The following is a 23629-nucleotide window of genomic DNA, read 5'->3' as shown; positions in this document are numbered from 1 at the left end:
CGTTAATTTTTTATTTTATTTTCTTGTCCTGAGAAAATAGAGTAAAATTCAAATAGGCAAAGTCGTGGAAGACATATTAAGGAAATATCAGAGTCTGAGGAAAGGGAGCATGATGTATAACTTCACTATGCCTCTTGCGGTCTCCCCATGAGAAGTTCTGGAATGACAGTTTCTGATTGGAATGTAGTAGAGGCATATAAATGTCCGGAACTAAAGTAAAAGGCAAAAAGGGCCAGCTTCTAGGACAAGCAGTCTCTTCTGAAAAGTTTCTTAGGCTGTGAATATGTCTGACCGTTGCCTGGAGGTACATACACTTGCAGATTTTAGGTAAAGATTAGAACGAATGGGACAGGAGGAGGAAACAGAGAGGCAATGATAAAATAAAGGAAGAAACATGTATAGAGAGAAGCAATAGAATTTAAACCAAAATAGAGGTTGCCGTTCAACCTTGTTATAGATGAACTTGGCATAAAGGTTGCCATTCCATCTTGTTATAGTTGAAACTACTTCTCTTGACTAAGTGATCTGGCCCTACCTTCAGTAGATTTGGTCCTAGAATTTAGAAGTTTCTTTCAGTCTGTTTATTAGCTCTAAGGCTCAAGCTTTATCCTGCCATCATATATATGGTGACGGCTGAAGTACTGATGGGACTGATGTTTAACTTCATCAGTGTAATTCAGCCTTTTGTTTTCTATCTGTGCAGAATGTGAACCCACCAAGTATATCAGATTTGTCATTAGATTGGATCTCAAATCTTTAATCTGGGCCTTTAAGTTGGTGATGGTAGCAAATTTTTAGATTTCTTCTAGTAGAACAGAAGAGTTGTTTTTCCTACTTTTCCATAGAGAATTTCATCTAAGGAATATATGCAATACTTGTTTAGCTAGAATTTAAAATTAGATCTTTTTTTAAATTTTCAAAGCACTTTGTATATAAAGGAAAGCCACTATTATAAACCAAAGAATTATCATATTTTGTTTAGAATGATCTTTGTTATAATGGCACATATCTCTTGTGAGTAGTGACCTTAGACATTCAGATTCATTTGCTCAGTTTGCTTATGCTATGGAAATTATATGTGTTTTTTTTTCATTTTAATTGTGTAACAGTCCCTCAAGTATTCTGAAAAATTGAGTAGATATATTTTGATATCTAATGATTTTGTGTTTAATAATGGTCAGTAACCTGATATTTATGTTTTTATTTCTTTTTTAGTGGTGGGAAGGATAGCTGTTATAATATGATGCAATGCATTGTTGCTGGGCATCAAATTGTTGCTTTAGCAAATCTGAGACCAGCTGAAAACCAGGGTAAGTGTATACCTTTATTGAGAAGTTCTCTAAATGGCTGGAATTCCAAGTTCATAATTGCGTTCTATTGTGTGCAACATGCGAAGACGAAAAGGGAGCTAATACATATTTAGCACCTAAGTAGATGTTAGGTTCTCTGCTGTTTTTGATTACATATCCTTTATTTTTCATAAGAGCACCTGGAGATTTATGAGACAGGAACACTGAGAGTCATAGTTTTATAAATTTGTCCAAGGTAAATAGCTAGAACAAACTTGCAGAAATGAGACTTAAATCCTTGAATCTCCTTACTTCAGAATGTAATGCTGTTCCTTCACAACACATTTCCAAGTGTTTTAACCAACATACACTAAATAAGATACAACTTTCTGGAGCTTGGAAAGTAAGACACGTATTGATAAATGATCCATCTTTTGTGTAAGCTAAACATGTCAGACTTGAAAGAGGCATAAAGAAACACATTTCTGCTTTTTATTTGCTTGTCATAATAAGGACATCCACAAATAATCCTTAGACCTCATTTAAGCTATATTTTTCAGTTTTCTTCCCAGTGAAATTTTTTTCATCAGAAATTTTTCATCCCTGTCTCCTTGTCTGTGTCCAGGTTTCCTCTATAGATAAGGTCACAAGTCATATTGGATCAAAAGTCCACCCTAAGAATCTCATTTTAACTAAGTACATCTGCAATGACCCTATTTTCAAGTAAGATCACATTTTGAACTATGGAGGTTAGGATTCAACCTTCAACAATTTATTTTTTCAGGTCTGATTGACACATAGCATTGTATTAGTTTCAGCTGTACAACATAATGATTTGGTATCTGTATATATTGTGAAATGATTACCACAATAAGTTTAGTTAACATCTATCACCACACCTGGCCATACTTTTCCCCCCTCAATTAGAATTAAAAAAAAAACAATTCACCAATTTGCATTTTATATTTTTCTATTATACCCATATAACTATAGATATTAACTGTTAAGGTATAATAGGGAGAAATTAATACTTGTCTTGCCTTGATTTAATACTGCTTCTCCACATGGCTCTTTTAGTAAGATCTTTTTATCATCCCCCTTTACTCAGCTTTTTTCAAGACCGTGCTTTTGCTCTATTGTTATTTTAGGATGAATTAAATGAGTAGTATATGTGAAAACACTAATTAGAGTTTCTGGCATGAAGTAAGCATCCAGTAAATTTAGTTGAATCTGAATTTAGTGCTAAATATGTCCCTTTTTTCCTTCCTTCCTTCCTTCCTTCCTTCCTTCCTTCCTTCCTTCCTTCCTTCCTTCCTTCCTTCCTTCCTCAGGGCTGCCAGTCTGTTGAATTTTGTTTTTATATCATTTAACAGTTATTGTCTATTTATTTTGTCTTTGATTTTTATCCCCAAATAGATTGCTTATAAGATTCTTGAGAAGAAGGTCATATCTTGTATGTTTCTTTAATTGTTCCTCAGGACTTGGAACAGCTCTATGCCTCTAAGAGGCATTCACTCAGTTACTGGTGGACAGATGAATAATGAACTAACTAGAGTTAGGCCTGGAAGAGTGAGTAGTTATTTCAGCCAGAGATTTGAATTTTCTTTCCTTCATAATTAGGATCTATGTAATGCTAGAATTGAAGTGGGAAGATAGAGATTAGAAATGTTTTATAGGAAGAAATAGAAAACAGGTCTTCTAGGGGGTTAGGGGTAAACATACACTCTAGGACTTTGCACTAGGATTTCAGTGATAAATAAAAATAGCATTTTAGAAATGAGGTGTTTGGAAAATGACCTCCTTTTTCTGACTTTAAATAGAAAACTCCTTGATTATGGGTATGTGGGAACTATCCCATAACTACTATATTATTAAAATAAAAAAAGCAGAATTTTATTACTGGTTTATGTTCTGTTGCAAAAAGAAAAAAAATTCTTGTAGCTTATCAGGCAAGTGGGTTTTTTAATCTTTTTATCTGGGAGGTCTTGGTACTTAAAAAGGCAGAAGTTTATATAATATATAATCATACAGTGATATAATTTCCCTCCCTGGAATTTTGATCTTAAGCTTTTCTACTTGAATTATTACAGTTACTTTGTACTGAATCATTAATGTATAATCTTCCATGTACTCATGGTTCATTGGCAGGGTGGGTAAAATGATAAGCAAAGTGCATCTCTAAATTATACCTCAGAATGGTATGGAGACATTTACTTAGAATACTATTAATGAGAAAAAAAATCAATAGTAAATGGAATTAAAATATTATGAAATAAAAGCTGGAAAATCAACTGAAACTATAGTAATTGTAGTGAAAAACAATGGATGGTTGTGGGTTGGTAGATGGAGAGGGTTTAGCTAATCTTGATTTAAAGTCAGCAGGAAGTTGGGTGATTATTGACTGTTTCATTGATTGACTTCTTTCCCACCCATACATGTTGTAAAAGGAACCTTAATGAGTAATGACTGGTAGAGAGGACTCCAGTATAAAATTGGTTAGTGAATTCATGGCACTAGGTTTTCAGTGGGTAGTTTGGAAAGGAATTTATTCCCAACTCTGGGGATAATGTGAACTTGACATAAAATTCATAAACCATCTCTTTAAATTTGTTCTAAGAACTTTTGTGGCATGTTAATTGAGGTGCTTCAGGCAACAGTGGAGCCTTTGGTTTTATTTGATGTCATACCATTGTTGCAGTGTAAGTTCCATTAATACAAGTTACATTGTGGTTAGGACTAAATGGAGCCTTAAAGGAAGATTGTTTTCTCGGTGTTTGAAGTCAGTAATATGCTGTTGTTGTTTTTTTAAAGTCTTATTTATTTATCTGAGAGAGAGAATGAGAGAAAGAGACTGAGAGCACGTGAGTGAGGGGAGTGGCAGGGAGAGGGAGAGAGAGAATCCCAAGCAGACACCCCTCTGAAGTGTGGAGCCTGACAGGGCCTTGAGACCTGACAGGAGCTGAAATCAAGAGTCTGATGATCAACGGACTGAGCCACCCAAGCACCCCAGTCACTAAAATGTTTAATTGTGCTAACAGGAACTTCTCAAGAAGTTTCTTGCTGAGAGGCTCACTTCTTTAAATAGATTAATTCAGTTGTATCAATATTCTGTAAAACTGATACATTTAATTAAAGATCCAGTGTAAATCTGAGGTGAAGATAAGCTGAAAAGTTATTAGATGACTTTGGCTATATCTCTACTTCCTCCTGTGACCAGGAGTAGACAGATATGTAATAATAATGTGAGTACATGGAAGTCAGTCTGCTGTGTGCATCGGGTTCAGAGCTGGTGGGCTAAAATGTGATGGCATATAGTGATGGTTTTGATTACTAAAGGGCTTTTAAAATAGCAGTTTTTCATCCATTTTTATATGTTATTCTTCATACCTTCACTGGATATTCTTGGCATATATGCATCCATACATGTATCCAGACATATATGTCAAACAAATTGTGGGTTTTGTTTTGTTTTGGTGTTCTTTTTTTAACTTACTAACCTATTATGAACATCTTCTGTGTCATTAAGCATTATCCCATCACAGCATTTCCTAGATATTTTCTTTGAAACAAATACCTGACGGCTGTCTAGCTTTTTCAGCACCATTTATTGAAGAGACTGTCCTTTCCTCAATGTATATTCTTGGCTTCTTTGCAGTAAAGTAAGTGACCATAAATGTGTGGGTGTATTTGTGGGCTCACTATTCACTGATCTGTGTGTCTGTTTTTATGCCAGTACCATATCGTTTTGATTACTATAGCATTGTTGTATAGTTTGATATCAAGGAGCATGATACCTCCTTGTTTGTTCTTCTTTCTCAAGGTTGGTTTGGCCATACAGGATCTTTTGTGGCTCCATATAAATTTTTTTTTAAGATTTTATTTATTTATTAATGACAGAGAGAGAGAGAGAGAGGAGAGAGAGAGAGGCAGAGACACAGGCAGAGGGAGAAGCAGGCTCCATGCAGGGAGCCCTATGTGGGACTCAATCCAGGGTCTCCAGGATCACACCCCGGGCCAAAGGTGGCACTAAACCACTGGGCCACCAGGGCTGCCCCCATATAAATTTTTTAATTATTTGGTCTAGTTTTGTGAAAAATGTCATGGGAATTTTGATAGGGATTGCATTGAATCTATAGATTGCTTTGGGTAGTATGGACATCTTAACTATGTTAATTCTTCCAGCCCATGAGCATGAAATATCTTTGCATTTATTTGTGTCCTCTTCAGTTTCTTTCACCAATATCTTTATAGTTTTCAGTGTGCAGACCTTTCACCTCCTGGTTAGATTTATTCCTAGGTATTTTATTTTTGATGCAATTGTAAATGGAATTGTTTTCTTAATTTCTCTTTCAGGTGGCTTGTCATTAGTGTATAAAAATGTGACAGGTTTTTGTATACTCATTTTGTATCCTGCAAGTTTTCTGAATTCATTCATTAGTTCTAATGGTTTTTTTGCAGAGTCTGTAGGGTTTTATGTATGTAGTATCATGTCATCTGCAAATTGTGACAGTTTTACTTCTTCCTAATGTGGATTGTTGTTGTTGTTGTTCTTGCTTAATTGCTTCCAGTTCTGTGTTGAGTAAAAGTGATGAGAGTGGGGAGGCAACTGAGTGGCTCAGTTGGTTAAACATTCAAGTCTTGATTTTGGCTTAGGTCATGATCTCATGGGTGGTGGGATCAAGCCCCGTGATGGGCCCTGTGTTCAGCATGAATCTGCTTGAGATTTTCTGTCTCTGCCCCTTTCCCCACTCTCTCTCTCTCACTCACACACACACACACACACACACACACACACACACACACTGTCTCTCTCTCTCTCTCTCTCAAATAAATAACAACTTTTTATAAAAGTGATGAGAGTGGATGTCATTGTCTTATTCCAATCCTAGAGGAAAAGCTTTCAACTCCTTACCACTGAGTGTGATGTCAGCTGTTGTCTTGTCATATATAGCCTTTATTATGTTGAGGTACATTCCCTCTATATCCATTTTGATGAGAAGTTTTATAGTAAATGGATGCCAGATCTTGTCAAACTTTTTTTTTTTTTTGCATCTGTTGAGGTGATCATATGATTTTTATTCTTCATTTGTTCCTATGGTGCATCGTGTTAATTGATGTCCAGATATTGAACCATCTTACTACCCTGGAGTAAATCCTGCTTGATCATGGTATATGTTCCATTTAATGTATTGTTGAATTCATTTGGCTAATATTTTGTTGAAGATTTTTGCATCTAGTCATAGGGTATTTGGCTTATTATTTTTTGTTTTGTGCTATTTTACTATGGTTTGTTGTCAGGGTAAAGCTGGCCTTGTAAAATGAGCTTGGAAGTGTTCTTAAGTTTTTTGAAGAAATTTGAGAAGGATAAGTATAAAATCTTTTTTGAATGTTTGGTAGAATTTACTACCAAACATTTGGTCCTGGACTTTTGTTTGTGGGACATTTTTGATTCCTCATTCAATCTCCTTACCTATTTATCAGGGTCTTCAGATTTTCTATTTCTTCATGATTCAGTCTTGGAAGACTGTATGTTTCTAAAAATTTATCCATTTCTTCTACATTGCCCAATTTGTTGGCATATAATTGTGCTTAGTAACTCTTATGATTCTTTGTATTTCTGTGACATCAGTTGTAACATGTCTTCTTTCATTTCTGCTTTTATTTATAAGAAGACCTCTTATTTTGTTGCTGAATCTAGCTAAAGTTTTGTCAGTTTTGTTTACCTTTTCCAAGATAATTTCATTGATCTTCTCTTTTGTCTTATTAGTCTATATTTCATTTATTTATGCTCTACTCTTTATTGTTTCCTTATTTCTACTAACTTTGGCCTTTGTTTATTCTTTTTCTAGTACTTTAGATGTTAAGTTAGGTAGTCTATTTGAGATCTGTCTTGTTCTTGAGGTAGGCCTGTATTGCTATGAACTACCCTCTACTAGCAGCTTTTGCTGCATCTCATAGATGTTGGATTGTTACTGTTGTATTTCCATTTTTATTTGTCTCAAGGTATTTTTTGAGTTATCCCTTTGACATCTTTATTGACCCATTAGTACAGTAATATGTTGTTTAATCTCCACAAACTTGTGATTTTTCCAGTTTTCTTTTTGTAATCGATTTCTCGTTTTCATACCATTGTGGTCAGAGAAGATGCTTGATATTATTTCAGACTTGTTAAATTTATTGAGATTTTTTTGTGGTCTAACATGTGATCTATCCTGGAGAATGTTCCATATGTACTTGAGAAGAATGTGTGTATTCTGCTTTTGGATGGGATGCTCTGTATAAATCTATCAAATCCATCTTGTCTGTTGTGTCATTTAAGGCTGATGCTTCCTTGTTGATTTTTCTCTGTGGATAATGTATTTATTGTTATAAGTGGAGGTATTAAAGTTCTCTACCATTATTGTATTGCTGTTAATTTCTCCTTTTGGTCTGGTAATATTTGATCTGGTAGTATTTAGGTATTTAGGTGCTTCTGTTGGTACATAAATATTTACAACTTTTCTATCATCTTTTTGGATTGACACTTGAATCATTGTATGATGTTCATTGTCTTTTGTTATAGTCTTTGTTTTAACGTCTGTTTTGTCAGATACAAGTATAGCAGTACCACTTTTCTTTTTGTTTCCATTTGTATGGAATATCTTTTCTATCTCTTTACTTTCAGTCTTTATATCCTAAGATATAAAGTTAGTCTCTTTTAGGCAACATATAGATGAATCTTGTGTTTTTTTATTTAAGATTTTATTTATTTATTCATGAGAGAGAGAGAGAGAGAGGCAGAGACACAGGCAGAGAGAGAAGCAGGCTCCATGCAGGGAGCCCAACGTGGGACTCGATCCCGGGTCCCCAGGATCATGCCCTGCACTGACGGTGATGCTAAACTGCTGAGCCACCAGGGCTGCCCTATATTTTTTTAATCCATTCAGTCATACTGGGTCTTTTGATTATACAATGTGGTCCATTTACATTTAAAGTAATTATTGATAGGTATATAACTTATTGTCATTTTGTTAAGTTTCCTATCTTTTTGTAGTTTCTCTCTTACTTTTTTCTTTTCTTGCTGTCTTCCCATCTGGTTTAATGACTTTTTTTAGTGTTATGTTTATTTCTTTCTTACTATCTTTTGTGTACCTATTGTAGGTTTTGGTTTTGGGTTGCCATGAGATTCATATATACATAATGGTCTATATATAGCAGTCTGTTTTAAGTTGATAGCAACTTTGAGTGTATTCTAAAAGCTACATTCCCTCCCCCACATTTTATGTTTTTAATATTATATTGTAGATCTTTTAATTTTGTATATCCCTTAACTGACTAATGTAATTGCAGTTAATTTTTCTACTTTTGCTCTTTAACCTTTAAACTGATCTTCTAAGTGGTTAATTCACTACCTTTACTATATATTTGCCTTAACCCATTAGATTTTTACTTCCATATGTTTTCTAGTTATTAGATAGTACCTTTTCTTTATACTCTAAAGAAATCCCTTTAAAATTTCTTGTAAGGCCAGCTTAGTGGTGGTAAACTCCTTTAGTTTTTCTTGTCTGGAAGACTCATTATCTTTCCTTCAGTTCTGTGATAATTTTGCTAGGTAGATTATTCTTGGTTGGAAGGTTTTTTTTCCCTCTTTCAGCACTTTGCGTATATTATAATACTCTCTATTGGCCTGCAAAGTTTCTGCTAAAAATCAGCTGATAGTTCCCTTGTATGTAACTAGTTGTTTTTTTTTCCTTGATGCTTTTAATGTTCTTTATCTTTACCTTTTGATATTTTAATTATTATATGTCTTGGCACAGATCTGTTTGGGTTCATCTTATTTGGAACTCTCTTTGATTTCTGAACGTCAAAGTCTATTTCTTCAGGTTATGGAAGTTTTCAGCCATTATTTCTTCAATAAGTTTTGTCTCTTCTACTTCTAAGACCTCAGTAATGGCAATATTACCCTACATGTTGTCTCCTAAGTCATTTTCGCTCCTTAATATTTATCTATCTATCTATCTATCTATCTATCTATCTATTTATTTATTCATTTATTTGCTGCTCTTTTTTGGTGAGTTTGAATGCTTTGTCTTCCAGCCCACTGATTTCCTTGTTCTACGTCTAGTCTGCTATTGAACCCTTGTAGCGTATTTTTCAATTCAGATATTGTATTCTTCAGTTCTGTGACTTTTCTTTGGTACTTTCTTAATATTTTCTGCCTCATTGTTGAAGTTTCATTGTGCTCATCCATTCTTCTCTTGAGTTCAGTGAACATCTTTATGAATACTACTTTGGACTCTTTATCAGGTAAATTATTTAACTCTGTTAATATGTTTTTCTGATGTTTTTTTCTTGTTCTTTCATTTGGAACCTATATCTCTGTTTCCTTATTTTGCCTTACTCTATGTTTGTTTCTGTGTATTTGATGAAACAGCTACCTCTTCAGTCTTGAAAGAGTGGCCTCTGTAGGAGATGAACCTTGTTGTTCAACTTTGCCCTAGCTCTTGTTTGTCTTTTGAACTTTTGTTCATCTTTTGAACTTTGCCATAGCTCTTGCTCATCTTTTGAACTTTTGTGACTAAGTAGACTGATTTATTTTTGATAAGTCTCCATTGTTGAAAGTGTGCCAAGACCTGTCAGTGTTTCACATGGAGTGATTTAAGTCAAGATCTAGTTTCAAATAATTGAAAACCAGGTCCTCAGCTTTTAAATATGCAAATTATACATTTCTGTGGGACCACAGATGTAAAGTCTGCTGCCAGACTAGATGATCTGGAGGTATCTCCTGGGAAACAGTTACAAAAAGCAGGGTTTTGACAAGTGTATAATCTTCTTTCTGGGAGGTACAAGTGAGTTATGACCAGGCCAAAGGAGAGCTCATACAGGTTATCTTTCTGCCTGTGGTCCTTGAGAGCACCTCTGTCATCTCTAGGTATGTGACTAACATGAAGCCTGTCCCTCAGGTTGAAGCTCCAGGACAAGTAGATGGGCCTTTTTCACAGGCAGACTTAGGATAAATTTTAGTCTGCTCCCTGTGTGTTGCTGTGGATAGCCTGTGCAGAACCATCTTTCTCATTTTTATATTCCTATAGGGCCCAGAAACAGAAGCCCATCTGGCCATCAGGTTCAGGTGATCAAGGGGTGTCCCTTTTGTGGACTGTGCTTGGTGGCCAGCTTTAGTGGGGCTGTAGGAGAATGCCAAAGGTGAGATGTTCATGTTTTTAGTGATACAGAGGAAGAGTGCTGGATGCAAAGCTTTAGCAAGATGTGGGAGGAGCACTGGGGTGGGATATGCCCACAGCTTTGGCAATGCAGGAAGAGTGTTGGAGATAGCCAGTAAAGAGCCCTGAGGGTGGGGCTTGCCCATTACTTTACCCAAGTTGGTGAAAGTATTGGGGGCCAGACACCTGCTCTTGCCACCAGTACTAGCAAGGTAGAGAGATGAGGAGTGGGAAAATAGTGTTCACTATTTCCAAAGAAAGTCCTAACTTGTCCTAAATTGTCCCTGCCCCCTTTAGTAAACACTTTTCCGTTAGCAGATGAGTCTTCACATATAATCCAGTCATTTCTCAAACTGCTGCCTTTGTGCTGGTTCCTGGGAGGAGTGAGTCATTGTGCAAGGTCCTCAAAAGGGGTATCTCAAATCCCTCTAGTCACCCAGTCCTCCTGGGTCTATGGCCCATTGGTTTTCAAAGCCAGATGTTTTGGGGCCTTGTCTTTCCAGTGCAGGTCCTACAGGGTTGGGGTGTCAGCTAGTATATACCCCTCACTTCTCAGGGAGAGGCTTCAGTATTGTGAGATCCTTCCCTGTTGTAGGTCACGCTGGGGTCTGAGGTGAGATCGGGTCACTGCTTCTGCTACCCACCTTGATGTGGCCCTTTTATCCCTTGTTATGAAGGGAGCTATGCATCTAGAATTCAACAGGAATTATTCCATATGTAACTGTAGTTTTAGTATGTCTGAGGAAGGAGGTGAGGTTAGGGTCTTCTTATGCAGCCATTTGGACTGCCTCATAATTTATATATTTTTATATGTCTTATTGAAATACTGAATATAAAATATATCAAGACCATGTAATTTATTTTTATAAATATTTGTCACTTGTTAACCAAGTAGCCGTTAAGAAAGGTTTTTATCTACAACTGTAGGTGACTTTGTACATAACCTTGAATGATTTGAGAAACACTTATGTAATAAAATCTGTAATTGAATAAACTAATCAAAATTTATTGGCTATATTATTCTCTTTAAACATTTATTGTATATAGTTTTAAAAATTTATATATATTTGTAATTAGCAGTAGAGAGATGACTAGAGCTGATGTGAACTGGATGTAGTTATGGACAAATGTGCAACTCTTCCATTTTATTTCACTTCATAAATGCAGAGAGGTATAGAGTAGTGAGTCTCTAAGCAATAAAACTCAGATGGACTTTCAAATCCCCTTTCTTTTTCACTCTGTTTTACTGATTATTTCCATTTTCATTGTTGCAGTGGGGTCAGATGAACTGGATAGCTACATGTATCAGACAGTGGGTCATCATGCCATTGATTTGTATGCAGAAGCGATGGCTCTTCCCCTCTATCGCCACACCATAAGAGGAAGGAGTGTGGATACAGGAAGAGTGTACACAGAATGTGAAGGTGATGAGGTTGAAGATCTCTATGAGCTTTTGAAACTTGTTAAGGTATGCCTGGTAACCAATTACATTAAAACTGAATTATTAGAAATAATTAATTAACTACCGTTAGTAGCCTGACTATTCTTTGAAAAGATATTTTGTCTTTTTGGATAGAAAAGAAAACTTACTATGCCTTTGTATTAAGTACAATTTAAAAATAAAACTTTTGGTATAGTTTGGCATTCAGTATTGTCAAATGATATTTAATTAAGTTTTTCTTAGGATTTTGAAGCTGATGACCTTTTAATCATTTACTTAATTTGTTTATTTATTAGCAAATAGTTATTGAATGCCTACTATGTGCTTGGTATATATAGTTCTAGGCACTGGAGATAGGGCAATGAACACATCAGACAAAGCTTTGTTCTGCTGGAACTTATTTTCCAGTGGAAGTAGACAGAAAATAGACAAGCAAATCATATGCTTGGTAGTGAAGAATACTATGGAAGAAGAATGAAATAGTCAAGATGATAAGGAGTAATGACAAGGGATGGTCATACAAGACCTTTCTTATATGGTGAAATTTAAATAGACCTAATGAAAGTAAGAGACTGAGCTTTGCTTAAATCTAGTAAGAGAGGTCTAAATTAAATACTTAAGTCCCTGTACATAAGAGTTTAAGAGCCCTTGTTTATTCATTGTTAATTTTTCTAAAGAGAAAATATAGGAGAGAAAGTCAAGGACTCATATATCTAATAAATACTATATTCAGTACATGTTAATTTATGGAGACTCTTTTATTCTAAGCCATTATCTTTTCATTCTCATTGATATGATAGTTAACTATTTGAATATATTCTGTATTCTTCTTAATATTAATTCTTTTCATTCAGGTATAGTCAACTCATACAAGGCATATCTAATAAAATAGAGAATTTAATCTGATATTTCCTGCTTGTCTTAGCATATTCTCACAAACGAGAGGAAGATTTCTGTCCCTTCTATCAAAGGACATTGAATTTCATTTTCTCATTCTACAGAGAAGTTCAGCTTTTCCAAAATTATGTTATGAACTATTGTCATGAAAATTTGCTGGTCTCAAATGGCTACTCTGGTGTTAAACTTTAAATGTGATGCTGATCACAGCTTAACCAATTAAGGATTTTGATTAATAAAAACATATGAAGCACTTCAATTTTAAAGTTTGCTTGATTAAAACATTTCTCATTTTGTATTTCAGAACATTTTCATTTTTTATTTACCCTTTAAAAAAGAAACTGGTAGAGAAAACTTTTGGAATAATGCCATAAATTACTGTTTAGTTATGGATAGCATAAGAAGTAGATATTTTTCAAAGGATATTACAGAGACATCATTTCTTTGCTATGGGAAGATACATACTAATAACTATTTTGATTATCAAATAAGGGGGAAAGGCATAAAAGTTTCACTTTAAATGGTCTTCTCTCTACAAATAAGATCTTGACATTGTTGACTTTAAGGTGTGAAATACTGAGTGCAAAGTCTGCATTTTTAAAATTTCTTTTTCAGGGTTCAAAGAAATTGGGTAATAAATTTTTAGCATAAACTGATGCTAATAAATTTTAGCATAAAATGGTGGGACTCACATGAGAAATAATTGGATTGTTTAAAAATCACTGATAACTGATAACTTTGGAAAAGCTATGTGATAATAACAGCCTTCCAAGAAAGGGAAAGATAATAAATTACTAATCAATTTAATTAAAAATGGACAGATTAGTAGTAATTAAGAAGAAATTTCCCTTTCAATCCATGCTGTCTTTGGAGAAATGGATGCTTTGCCATTATCTTTATAGTAACCATCAGTTATGACATAAATTAATGCTAATGTTAAATCTTGACAACTGCTTTGGAAGTTCGTACATGATAATTATAACTATAGTTGAAAGAGATGTTATCAAGTTGTCGGGACTAAATAGTTCCTTTTTCTGTACAGAAATATTAATTTTACTATAGAGTATTTTAAGGACATAAATATTGGAAATATATTGCTTTTATGGAAGAGATTGTATAACCAGGGTTTTATAGTTAAGACCATTTATGAAACACTGGTGTAAAGATTCCAATAGAGGTTTTACATATTCTAACGAACAATTGAGTAATTATGGAAAAAAAATGAATCTAGAAGAGCTATAATTCTTCAAGTTAGTGCTCACTCGTTCTAAGAAAAAGATGGAATTGAATTTTTTAGTCCTTTGAATATTAATGAGCAATGGAAACATTTAGATTCATTTTCATTACAAACATTGATTTATAACAGGTTGCGATTTTGTGACTTTTATATGTAAGTCAGTCTTTTGTTTTTGTATCTCTTTTCTCCAGAATATTACTGCTAATTTTTGAGTAGGAGATGTTTCTTTTTGCCAAATTGACTAATAGCTGAAAAGAAGTAGCAATGATGTGGAAGTATTTATAAAATTTTATTTATTTTATTCATGAGAGACACAGAAAGAGAGAGAGGCAGAGACACAGGCAGAGGGAGAAGCAGGCTACACACAGGGAGCCCAATGCGGGACTCAATCCCGGGACTCCAGGATCACGTCTTGGGCTGAAGGCAGGCGTCAAACCGATGAGCCACCTATCCTGTGGAAGAATTTATAGAGTTAAGTTTCCTAATTATTTTGTAGAAAGTTTGAAAACTAGCAGAAATATAAGAAGCCTTTGTCTCATAGATTACCAGCTGATTATGACAGGTAGATAGATATGTATATCTCAAGGTTACAAGATAACCTGGTTTTCATATAGCTAGCCTTTTTTTTTTTATTCTTTAGAATTTATTTAATGTTAAAATGTCTCCATGATTTTCATGTAGATTAATTTGACATATAGATAACTTGGATTATTTCCTGGAAATACAGTAGTTTCCTAATTCTGTGTGTTTTCTTTTTTAGTCATGTAAGAAATGTAATAGTTCCTGAAGGATACATGTAAACACCATCATATCTCTGTAGAGAATATATTTAAGGATGAACATATTCATTCTTTTTCCAGTGGCTTGGAGTCACTTCTTACTGTTTCTGATATCTCCTTCTTTCTTGGTTATTCCCTCTTTTCAGTAGAGTCCATCTTTAAGAAAATGCCATAATGATAGTACTTTCAAATTCTTACATTTTGGAAATGTTCCTTTGTGCAATCCTCCTCACATTTGATGGATACATTGGTTGAACTTAAAATTTTAGATCAAAAATAATTTTTCCTCAAACCATTGAAGATACTGCTTCAAGGTCTACCAGCATTTTGCTGATGAGAAATTTGATGCTGATGTGATTTTTGTTTTTTTTTTTTAGCTGAGTCGTTTTTCCTCTCTGTTAACTTTTATGATTGTGTCTTTATGGTTGATGTACTGAAATGGCACAACAATGCTTTGGATATTGAAGGTTGCTTCTCCTGTATATCTTCTGAAGCTTTCTGTTGAGTTGGCAGCAGGTCCCTGTCCTCTTTTCCATTATGACGGTTCAGTGATGGTATTAATCCAGGTGAAAGCCATTCACAGCGTGGCATTCTCATGACTATAGTGATAGGATCAGGGATGGTTTTGTTAACCTATGTGTACCAAATAGAATGAAGCCTAGGATGAAGGATGGTTGGCACAAGATAAACACTTTCTCCAGTATTGAAGGATGTGTGGATGTAAGACCTAGAACTGCGATGGCTTTTTGTTTTTGGGTGGAAGAAAACTTGATGTCACATCTGACACAAAAAAATAGGGCCAATCGAATTGCAGTTTGAGGATGGTTCTGTGAAATCCTCTTCCTTTATTTGATAATTTGCTCCTCTGATTCTCTATGCCCTTTTTCTGGTATTCTCACACATCAGATGTGAGACCTAGATTGAATCTTCATGTCTCTCTTCTCACATTATTATCTAACCTTATGTTGTTTGTTGTATATTATGTGACATTTCTTTTTTTTTTTTAAAGATTTTATTTATTTATTTATTTATTTATTTATTTATTTATTTATTTATTTGACAGAGAAAGTGAGAGTGAGTGAGTATACAGAGGCGGAGTGACATAGGAAGAAGGAGAAGCAGGCTCCCTGCTGATCAGGGAGTGTGACATGGGACTCTGTCCTAGGACCCTGGGATTATGACCTGAGTTGAAAGCAGGCACTTAACTCACTGAGCCACACAGGCACCCCTGTGACATTTCCTTTCAAATGCCCTACTTTCTTAGCAATCATACTTGTGGTATTCAGTAACTTGACTTGTTTTTTGATTGTTTCTTTTTTATAAAAGCTTATTTCTCTTTCTATAGATGTAATCTCTTTACATCCTTCTTAAAATACAAATTAGAGGTTTTAAACATTATCTTTTGTTTCCTAAAATATTGATGTTTTCTTTAGGGTCTTTTTTCTCTCGTTTTTTTCTTTCATGTAGTTTTTTCTCAACTCTCTCAGTTGCTTATTCATATCTAAGAATAAGGCAAGAGCAAAACTGAACATTTTTGACTTTAAAGTTTTTTGGCCCCATACCTCACACTTGTTATACCTGGAACTCAGGATAATGTAGCCTTGTCTTCTTGGCTTTCTTCTCATCCATGCAGATAGTAGGTTACAGCTTCTTATGCTGATCTATCAGTCATTGTTCCTTCTTCATCTTCATTGCTGAATCAAGAAATTTATTGAAATCCTTTTGCCATTGATGTCTGCCCCTGCCTGCCCCACATTCTCTTTGTTTTCTAGAGGTCATACCTTGTTTTCATTATAATGGACTCTCTTCATCCAGAAATCTGTGTTCATTTTTTTCTAATAGAATTCATTTAATATTCTTCCCAAAGTTGAATATTCAGTTTAAGTTTTCTCTTTCTAATCCTTGCTACTTTTCTTCTCTCATATTCTTTATTTCATTAGGCATTTTTATCTTGGTGCCAATGACCTTAAATTCCCTAATTGACATTTGTATTGTAATTTGAATACAACAATAAATGAATAATTGTCTTTTTTAAAAAACAATGTTTACTGTTGATAGAAAGGTTTATAAATAAGCGACTGAATTTTTTTAAACTAAATTTTAACTTAATATTTTTAGAAAACATCAATTCCCATTTTACTCTGTATTGGTTAGATTTATTTTGATTATAAGAAATAGCCATATTCAAGCAGTTTTAAAGAAAAAGATAATTTTATTTATTTACTTCTTAGGTAGTACATATTCTTTTTCTTGTTCATTTTTTAAAAGTTTTAATTCTAGTATAGTTAACATACAGTATTATGTTAGTTTCAGATACAATATAGTGATTCAACAATTCTATCATTATTCAGTGCTCATCATGATAAATGTACTCTTAATCCCCTTCACCTATTTCACCCATCCCCCCACCCACCTTCCCTCTCAACATCAGTTTGTTCCCTATGTTAAAAGCTTGTTTCTCAGTTCTTCTCTTTTTTGCTCTGTTCATTTGTATTGTTTCTTAAATTCCAGATGTAAGTGAAATCATATGTTGTCTTTCTCTGATTTATTTCACTTTGTATTATACTCTTTTAGATCCATCCATGTTATTGCAAATGGCAAGATTCCATTCTTTTTTTATGGCTGAATAATATTCCATTGAATATATTTACCATCTCTTTATCCATTCATCTACCAATGGACACTTGAGCTACTTCCATAATTTTACTATTGTGAATAATGCTACAGTAAACATAGGGGTGCATATATCTTTTCAAATTAGTGTTTTTGTATTCTTTGGGTAAATATCCAGTAGTGGAATTATTGGATCATATGGTAATTCTATTTATAGAGGTTCCTTTTTAAGGAACCTCTATACTGTTTTCCACAGTAGCTGCACTGGTTTGCATTCCTACCAACAGTGCACAAGGATTCCTTTAAGAAAAAGAGAATTTATTGACAATAACCTAAAGTTAACTTTGGCTTCAAGGAAACTACATACAGGACACAAATTGTATAATCAAAATCTTTTTTCCCCCCTGTATGCATCTCTTTCCTCTATTTTCTTTGATTACATTCTCTGACTAGACAGTTATAGTTAGAAAATGGCTCCTGGTTGCAGTCTTCCTGGTTCAAACCTAGTAGGAAGAGCTCCAGTCTTTTTAAATAACTCAAAGGAAAATCCCATTATATTTTATTGTCACTCAGTGGCCTAACTTGTATCATCCATGGGCCAGTTGTTGGGAGAAGATGATTTCATTTGACTGGATAGGCCTAGATCAAGTGCCATCCCTAGAGCAAGAGATGGACTCATAATTTCTGGAACCACATTTTACTCTGGTTCTGTGAGAACAAAACCCACTGGGGGAAGGTGGATCTCCAAATACAAAGCAGGGTGTTGCTGGTAGAAGTGTGAACTGTGTCAGGGAAGTAAAAAGCAGCAGGTTTCCTGAGAAATAAAATAGATTTCAGCTTCTTACAAACTTGAGCACTATCCTAAATGGTTCTTTGATTTCAGTATCTCGTTCCCTCCTCTCCTCCATCTCTTTTCTCCCTCTTTCCCTCTTTCAGAAATAATTGACCATTGGAACCACAACAGTGAGCTTATACTCTGGGATTTGTATTCAGTTGCTCATGATTTCTCTGCCATAATATTCTATAGGCATGATAAACTCAACAAGTTCATTTATTCATTTTCTTTTTGCACAAACTTGCTCCATTTCCTATATTTCCCTCTTAGTTAAAATCATCCTTATTTACCCCATTACCCGAGTCTAACCTGGAGCCTCACTACTAGATTTCACTTCTCTTTTCTCCCATGACAACCACCACCATTAGATTTCTGGAATCTGTTGATATTACTTCTGTGACTTCTGATATCTGACCCTTTGATCTCATTCTCATCATTACTGGTTTTTCACCTGTACTGTTTGAGGGTCTCCTGACTTGTCAGCTTGCCTTCAGTTTTGCCTTGTGTACCATTTAGCCCTTCTACTATATTGTCACCAGCTGTTCTGCATACTTAACCTACTATTAAAACAAACTACAAACACATTAGCTTGACACAAAAGACTCTATAAGAAGAGACCCCTGCATTCCTACTTGTCTGATCCTGTCATTCCCACACAAGTGTCTGGGTTCAAGTTATAATGAACTAATTAGGAGATTGCTTTTCATATCTGAGTCTTTGCCTGTGCTTTTCCATACCCTTTCTCTGTTCTGCAGAACCTCTATCTCACCTCATACTCTTCTATGAAATTAGCACTAATTTATCTACCTCCTGTCTTTTCCGTGTCTGCTTGTCTATACCTCCACTGTTTTTCTGAGGAAATTGCTAAGATTGCTTATGTGATTATTATCTCTTGCTAAACTGGGATACCCTCAAAGACATAGGCAGTACTCTTCATTTTTATGTCTCTAGTGTCCAGCAGTGTTTCTGGCAAATGGATAATTTTTGAAGGATTGTTGAACAAATAAGTCCAAACTTTCACAAACTATATTTTGTATAATAATTTACCTAATTTAGGGGAGCCACAACACTGTTAGAAAATATGATGTAAAACCATTGGTAAATTCATTTTGTTCTTGTTTTTCCACTTAGAAGTTTATTTTTTTTCCACTTAGAAGTTTAAATGGAATAGGTATCATCGTCAAACTTTGCAAAATAGGATATGTTATCAGATTTGACAGTGTAACCACTAACTGTACCAAGAATAATTTCCAGCTGTAGAATATTTTAGAGAAATGCTGAGCAGACACTTTTTCAAATTATTTTTGATATCTGCATGTTAGAAAACATGCTTATTATGGTGGAAAATTACTATATGGATCTCTTTTCACTTTGGATCTGGTTAATAAACAACAACAGCAGCAACAACAACAACAAACAACCTAGATGGTTGGGTGGCTTGAAGCAAATCCAAAGAGTTTGGAGTATGAGGAACATATAAGAAGGCCTTTAGATTTGCCGGGAGGACCCAGACATACTGCTAATTAAACAGACACATAGCCCTATACAGATTGCTCCTGGCTCTTCAGCATTGCACAGCTTGCCTCAAGCCCTGTCACTTCCCAAAATTTTGGACATCAAACCTGGCCCCTTGGCACAAGAAATGTTTTGCTAGTATCAGTTCTGGACCCCAAACAGAAAAATTGGAATTAGCACAGACAAGTGTCATTTTAACTCCCAGGTACAATTTTATTGAGGCTGTGTTATCACTGGTCCTTCAGACAATATAGTCAGGCATGCATGAGAAGGCATATGACGGAAGATCTGTCTGGAAATAAGATGTTGGATTATACTTGTCAATTATTATAGTTTGTAAACATATCACATATCTAGAATCTTCATCTATAGATTCCCTCTAAATCCTAGAACATGTAGTCACATGTCCCTCTTTGTAGCAAAATGATCATTCTGTCTACTCAGCCTTGGACTTTCTCCACTTGGTATAACTGATCGTGTGTGTGTATATTAAACATGCACATATATATTCTTTATTTTTTTGCCTGATTCAGTGCCTCTGTATAAACTCACTAGTTGACTTTTATGTCCCTGTATTCCTTTCTTCTACAAACTATAGATTTCTATCTTAACATCTACTCCATATATTTTAAAGTGTGTTGGGTATATTTCACTTGTCTTTCAAGCCTCTGGTGTCTGTGTCCTACTGAATTTTTTGTCTTTTTCCTTGACTGTGTTACCATTTATCTTTAAAGAAATTTTTTGTAGATGTCTACTTTGGAGTTGTGTTGTTTAAGATGCTAGATGTATACTATATATATATGCTAGATATATACTAGATGTATACTATAGTCTTTTACTTTTCTAGACCTGTAAGCTACAGGTCTTTGTTATATTCTCTATGAAATGACTAAGAACATGTTACCAAAATTTAAAACTTACTTTATTCATTTATTGTTATCCTTACAGGACTTTATTGGTAGTCACACAACAATATGATAAATCTTAAATTGATCTTTTTACATCTACTGCCCCCATCTTTTTTTTTTTTTTTTTTTTTTTTAAGAGAGAGCATGCACAGATGCAACCAGGGGCAGGGAGGGGCAGTTGGAGAGACAGAAAGAGAATCTCATGTGGGGCTCAATCTCATGACCCTGAGATCATGACCTGAACTGAAATCAAGAGTCAGATGCTTAACCAACTGAGCCACTTAGGCACCCTGTTGACTTTCCCTTTTAAATTGAGAACATCTTCATTCATTTCTATATCCTAAATCATACAATAGCCATAATAAGTAAAGATAATATCAATAAATATTTAGAGTTTTAAAAATTATTATTACTGGTAAGAGATGATTCAATGGAGTCCTTTTCTGTGACATGATACTGTGAGAAAAATTGAGTGAATCAAAAGGATGTGTTAATTGACCTTGACTTTTTCTGTTAACTTTAACTTGATGCTACTACAATTTATAGACTCTTTTATGTCTTTCAGTTTGAAAACATTAATTGGATACTTATACCAGTAGTGTAAAGAGATGTATGAAACAGTCTCACCCTTCACAGAGCCTGAAGAGAGAAGACACATACACAAAGAAACTAATACAAAATAGAGTTGCCATTGGAGTATGCGATTTAAAGGATTATGGGGATTCAGAGGAGAAAAAAATTTTGTGTTGGGTCATCAGAATTACACTTGGGGGAATTACATGTGCTATCCTTGAAGCTTGTTTGGATTTTGACAAAGGCAGGTTTGGGTGAATGGCTGAAAATGTTGCAAATTAGGGGCAGAGCTTAGCCAAAATCATAGAAGCAGGAAATTATGAGCTATATTAGGGAAATAGCAAGAAGTTCAATGTGGCTAGAGCTCAGAGTTTAAGGAATAGTAGAAAATCAGTCTGCAAAGGTTGGTTGAAGCCAAAAAAGAATGTCTTAAATTTTAGGCCAAGGATTATTATGCAGTAGAGAGCTCCTAAGGTGTTTTTTTTCTAAACTCAGTTTAATGTGTCATACCATTTTTTCCTTTTAAATGAAAGAAACTAGAATAAAATAGAAGATATCAAAATGCATTGTACATAGTAAGGTTAATTATATTTTGTGAAATGTTCTTTCATAGGTGTGTATAGGCATGCATATTATGTATATTCCAGGCTATTAAACAAATTTTTATGGTTAAACAAATTTGAAAGCTACTATCCTAAAGGGCTTTGCAAAAGGAATGACATAGAATGGCACAGTTGAAGGAATTTCAAGGACATTAAGTTGAACCACTATAATGATGCAAGAAATGGATTAGAGAAGTAGAATTCTGGAGATGAGGGATTCAGGTTGAAAACTGAGATACTGGAGTAATTGAAAGGTTCTGAGTATCTGAACTGGGGGAGTAACAGTGAGAAAGGTGAAGAGAAGACATTGTAGAGGTGGTTTCATAAGGCTTGATGGGACTAAGTAAAAAGATGGCATTTAAATAAAAGTGACAGGGAATATATAAAGCTATATATTACAAATATTCTGATATTAAATTTTATAGCACTGTATCTTTGTCATCTCTTTAATCTGGTATAGGATGGTATAGAAGATGCTTCATATCAAGCTGGGTTCATTTAATCAAGATTAACTCTTTTTTTTTTAATTTTTTTTTATTTTTATCTATTTATGATAGTCACACACAGAGAGAGAGAGAGGCAGAGACACAGGCAGAGGGAGAAGCAGGCTCCATGCACTGGGAGCCCGATGTGGGATTCGATCCCGGGTCTCCAGGATTGCGCCCTGGGCCAAAGGCAGGCGCCAAACCACCACGCCACCCAGGGATCCCTCAAGATTAACTCTTAATAAATGTTGGTCTTAACAACAGGCGTTGGCAAGTATTCAGAGGGAAAAGAACCCTCTTGTACTATTGGTGGGAATGCAAACCGGTACAGCCACAGTGGAAAACAATGTAGAGATTCCTTAAAAAGTTAAAAATAGAACTACCGTATGATCTAGCAATTGCACTACTGGATATTTACCTAAAGAATACAAAAACACAAACTCAAAAAGGATACAGGCACCACTGCTTTATAGCAGCATTATTTACAATAGCCAAATTATAGAAGCAACCCGAATATCCATTGATTGACGAATGGATAAAGAAGTGATGTGTACACACACACACACACACACACACACACACACACACACACACTGGAATATTATTCAGCCATAAAAAATAAAATCTTGCCATTTGCAATAACACAAATGGAGCTAGAGAGTATAATGCTAAGCAAAATAAACCAATCAGAGAAAGACAAATACCTCATGATTTCACTCTTAGGTAGAATTTAAGAAATTAAGCAAATGAGCAAATGGAAAAAGAGAGAAAGACACAAACCAAGAAGGAGATTCTTAACTATAGAGAACAAACTGATAGTTACCAGAGGGGAGAAGGGAGTGAGATGTTTGGGGAAATGTGTGAAATAGGTAGTTGATGGAGATTGAGGAATGCACTTGTCGTGATGAGCACTGAGTGATTAAAATAGGAAAAAAAAATTAGTCTTGGTGGTTCTTTTAATTGTACATTTATTTTTTTCATATTATATGTAGTACATAACAACTAAAATATTTTATCCTTAGTTCTCAACTCTAAATAAAATCACCAAGTGTGAATTCACAAAAGGAAGCAGAACTTATGATATTAATGAGTTTAACATAATAATGCATATAAGTGGGATTTAAGTTATCGTAATAATTGTATTGAATAATTACTGGTTTATACCAGCAAATTACTGGCATTTACATGTGAAACATAGTATTTTTTTAGCTTTATTGATATAATTGACATATAATAATTTGTCTAAGTTTAAGGT

At 34.6% G+C, this 23629-nt stretch overlaps 1 protein-coding gene across 4 annotated transcripts in view; it reads left to right on the top strand.

Annotated features, from left to right (window-relative positions):
• DPH6 (diphthamine biosynthesis 6) overlaps window positions 1-23629 on the top strand; it is a 153677-nt gene that overhangs the window by 4384 nt on the left and 125664 nt on the right. For all 4 annotated transcript variants that reach the window (XM_055316734.1, XM_055316736.1, XM_055316735.1 and 1 more), the window contains exons 2-3: window positions 1216-1310; window positions 11764-11957. In XM_055316734.1, coding sequence (XP_055172709.1) covers window positions 1216-1310; window positions 11764-11957 — 289 coding nt within the window. The remainder of the gene's footprint in view (window positions 1-1215; window positions 1311-11763; window positions 11958-23629) is intronic.

This window comes from Nyctereutes procyonoides, unplaced genomic scaffold (genome assembly GCF_905146905.1).
Source record: "Nyctereutes procyonoides isolate TBG_1078 unplaced genomic scaffold, NYPRO_anot_genome, whole genome shotgun sequence".
Lineage (NCBI taxonomy): Eukaryota > Metazoa > Chordata > Mammalia > Carnivora > Canidae > Nyctereutes > Nyctereutes procyonoides.
Note: the sequence above shows the minus strand (reverse complement) of the source record. Positions and strands in the feature narration are given on the sequence as shown.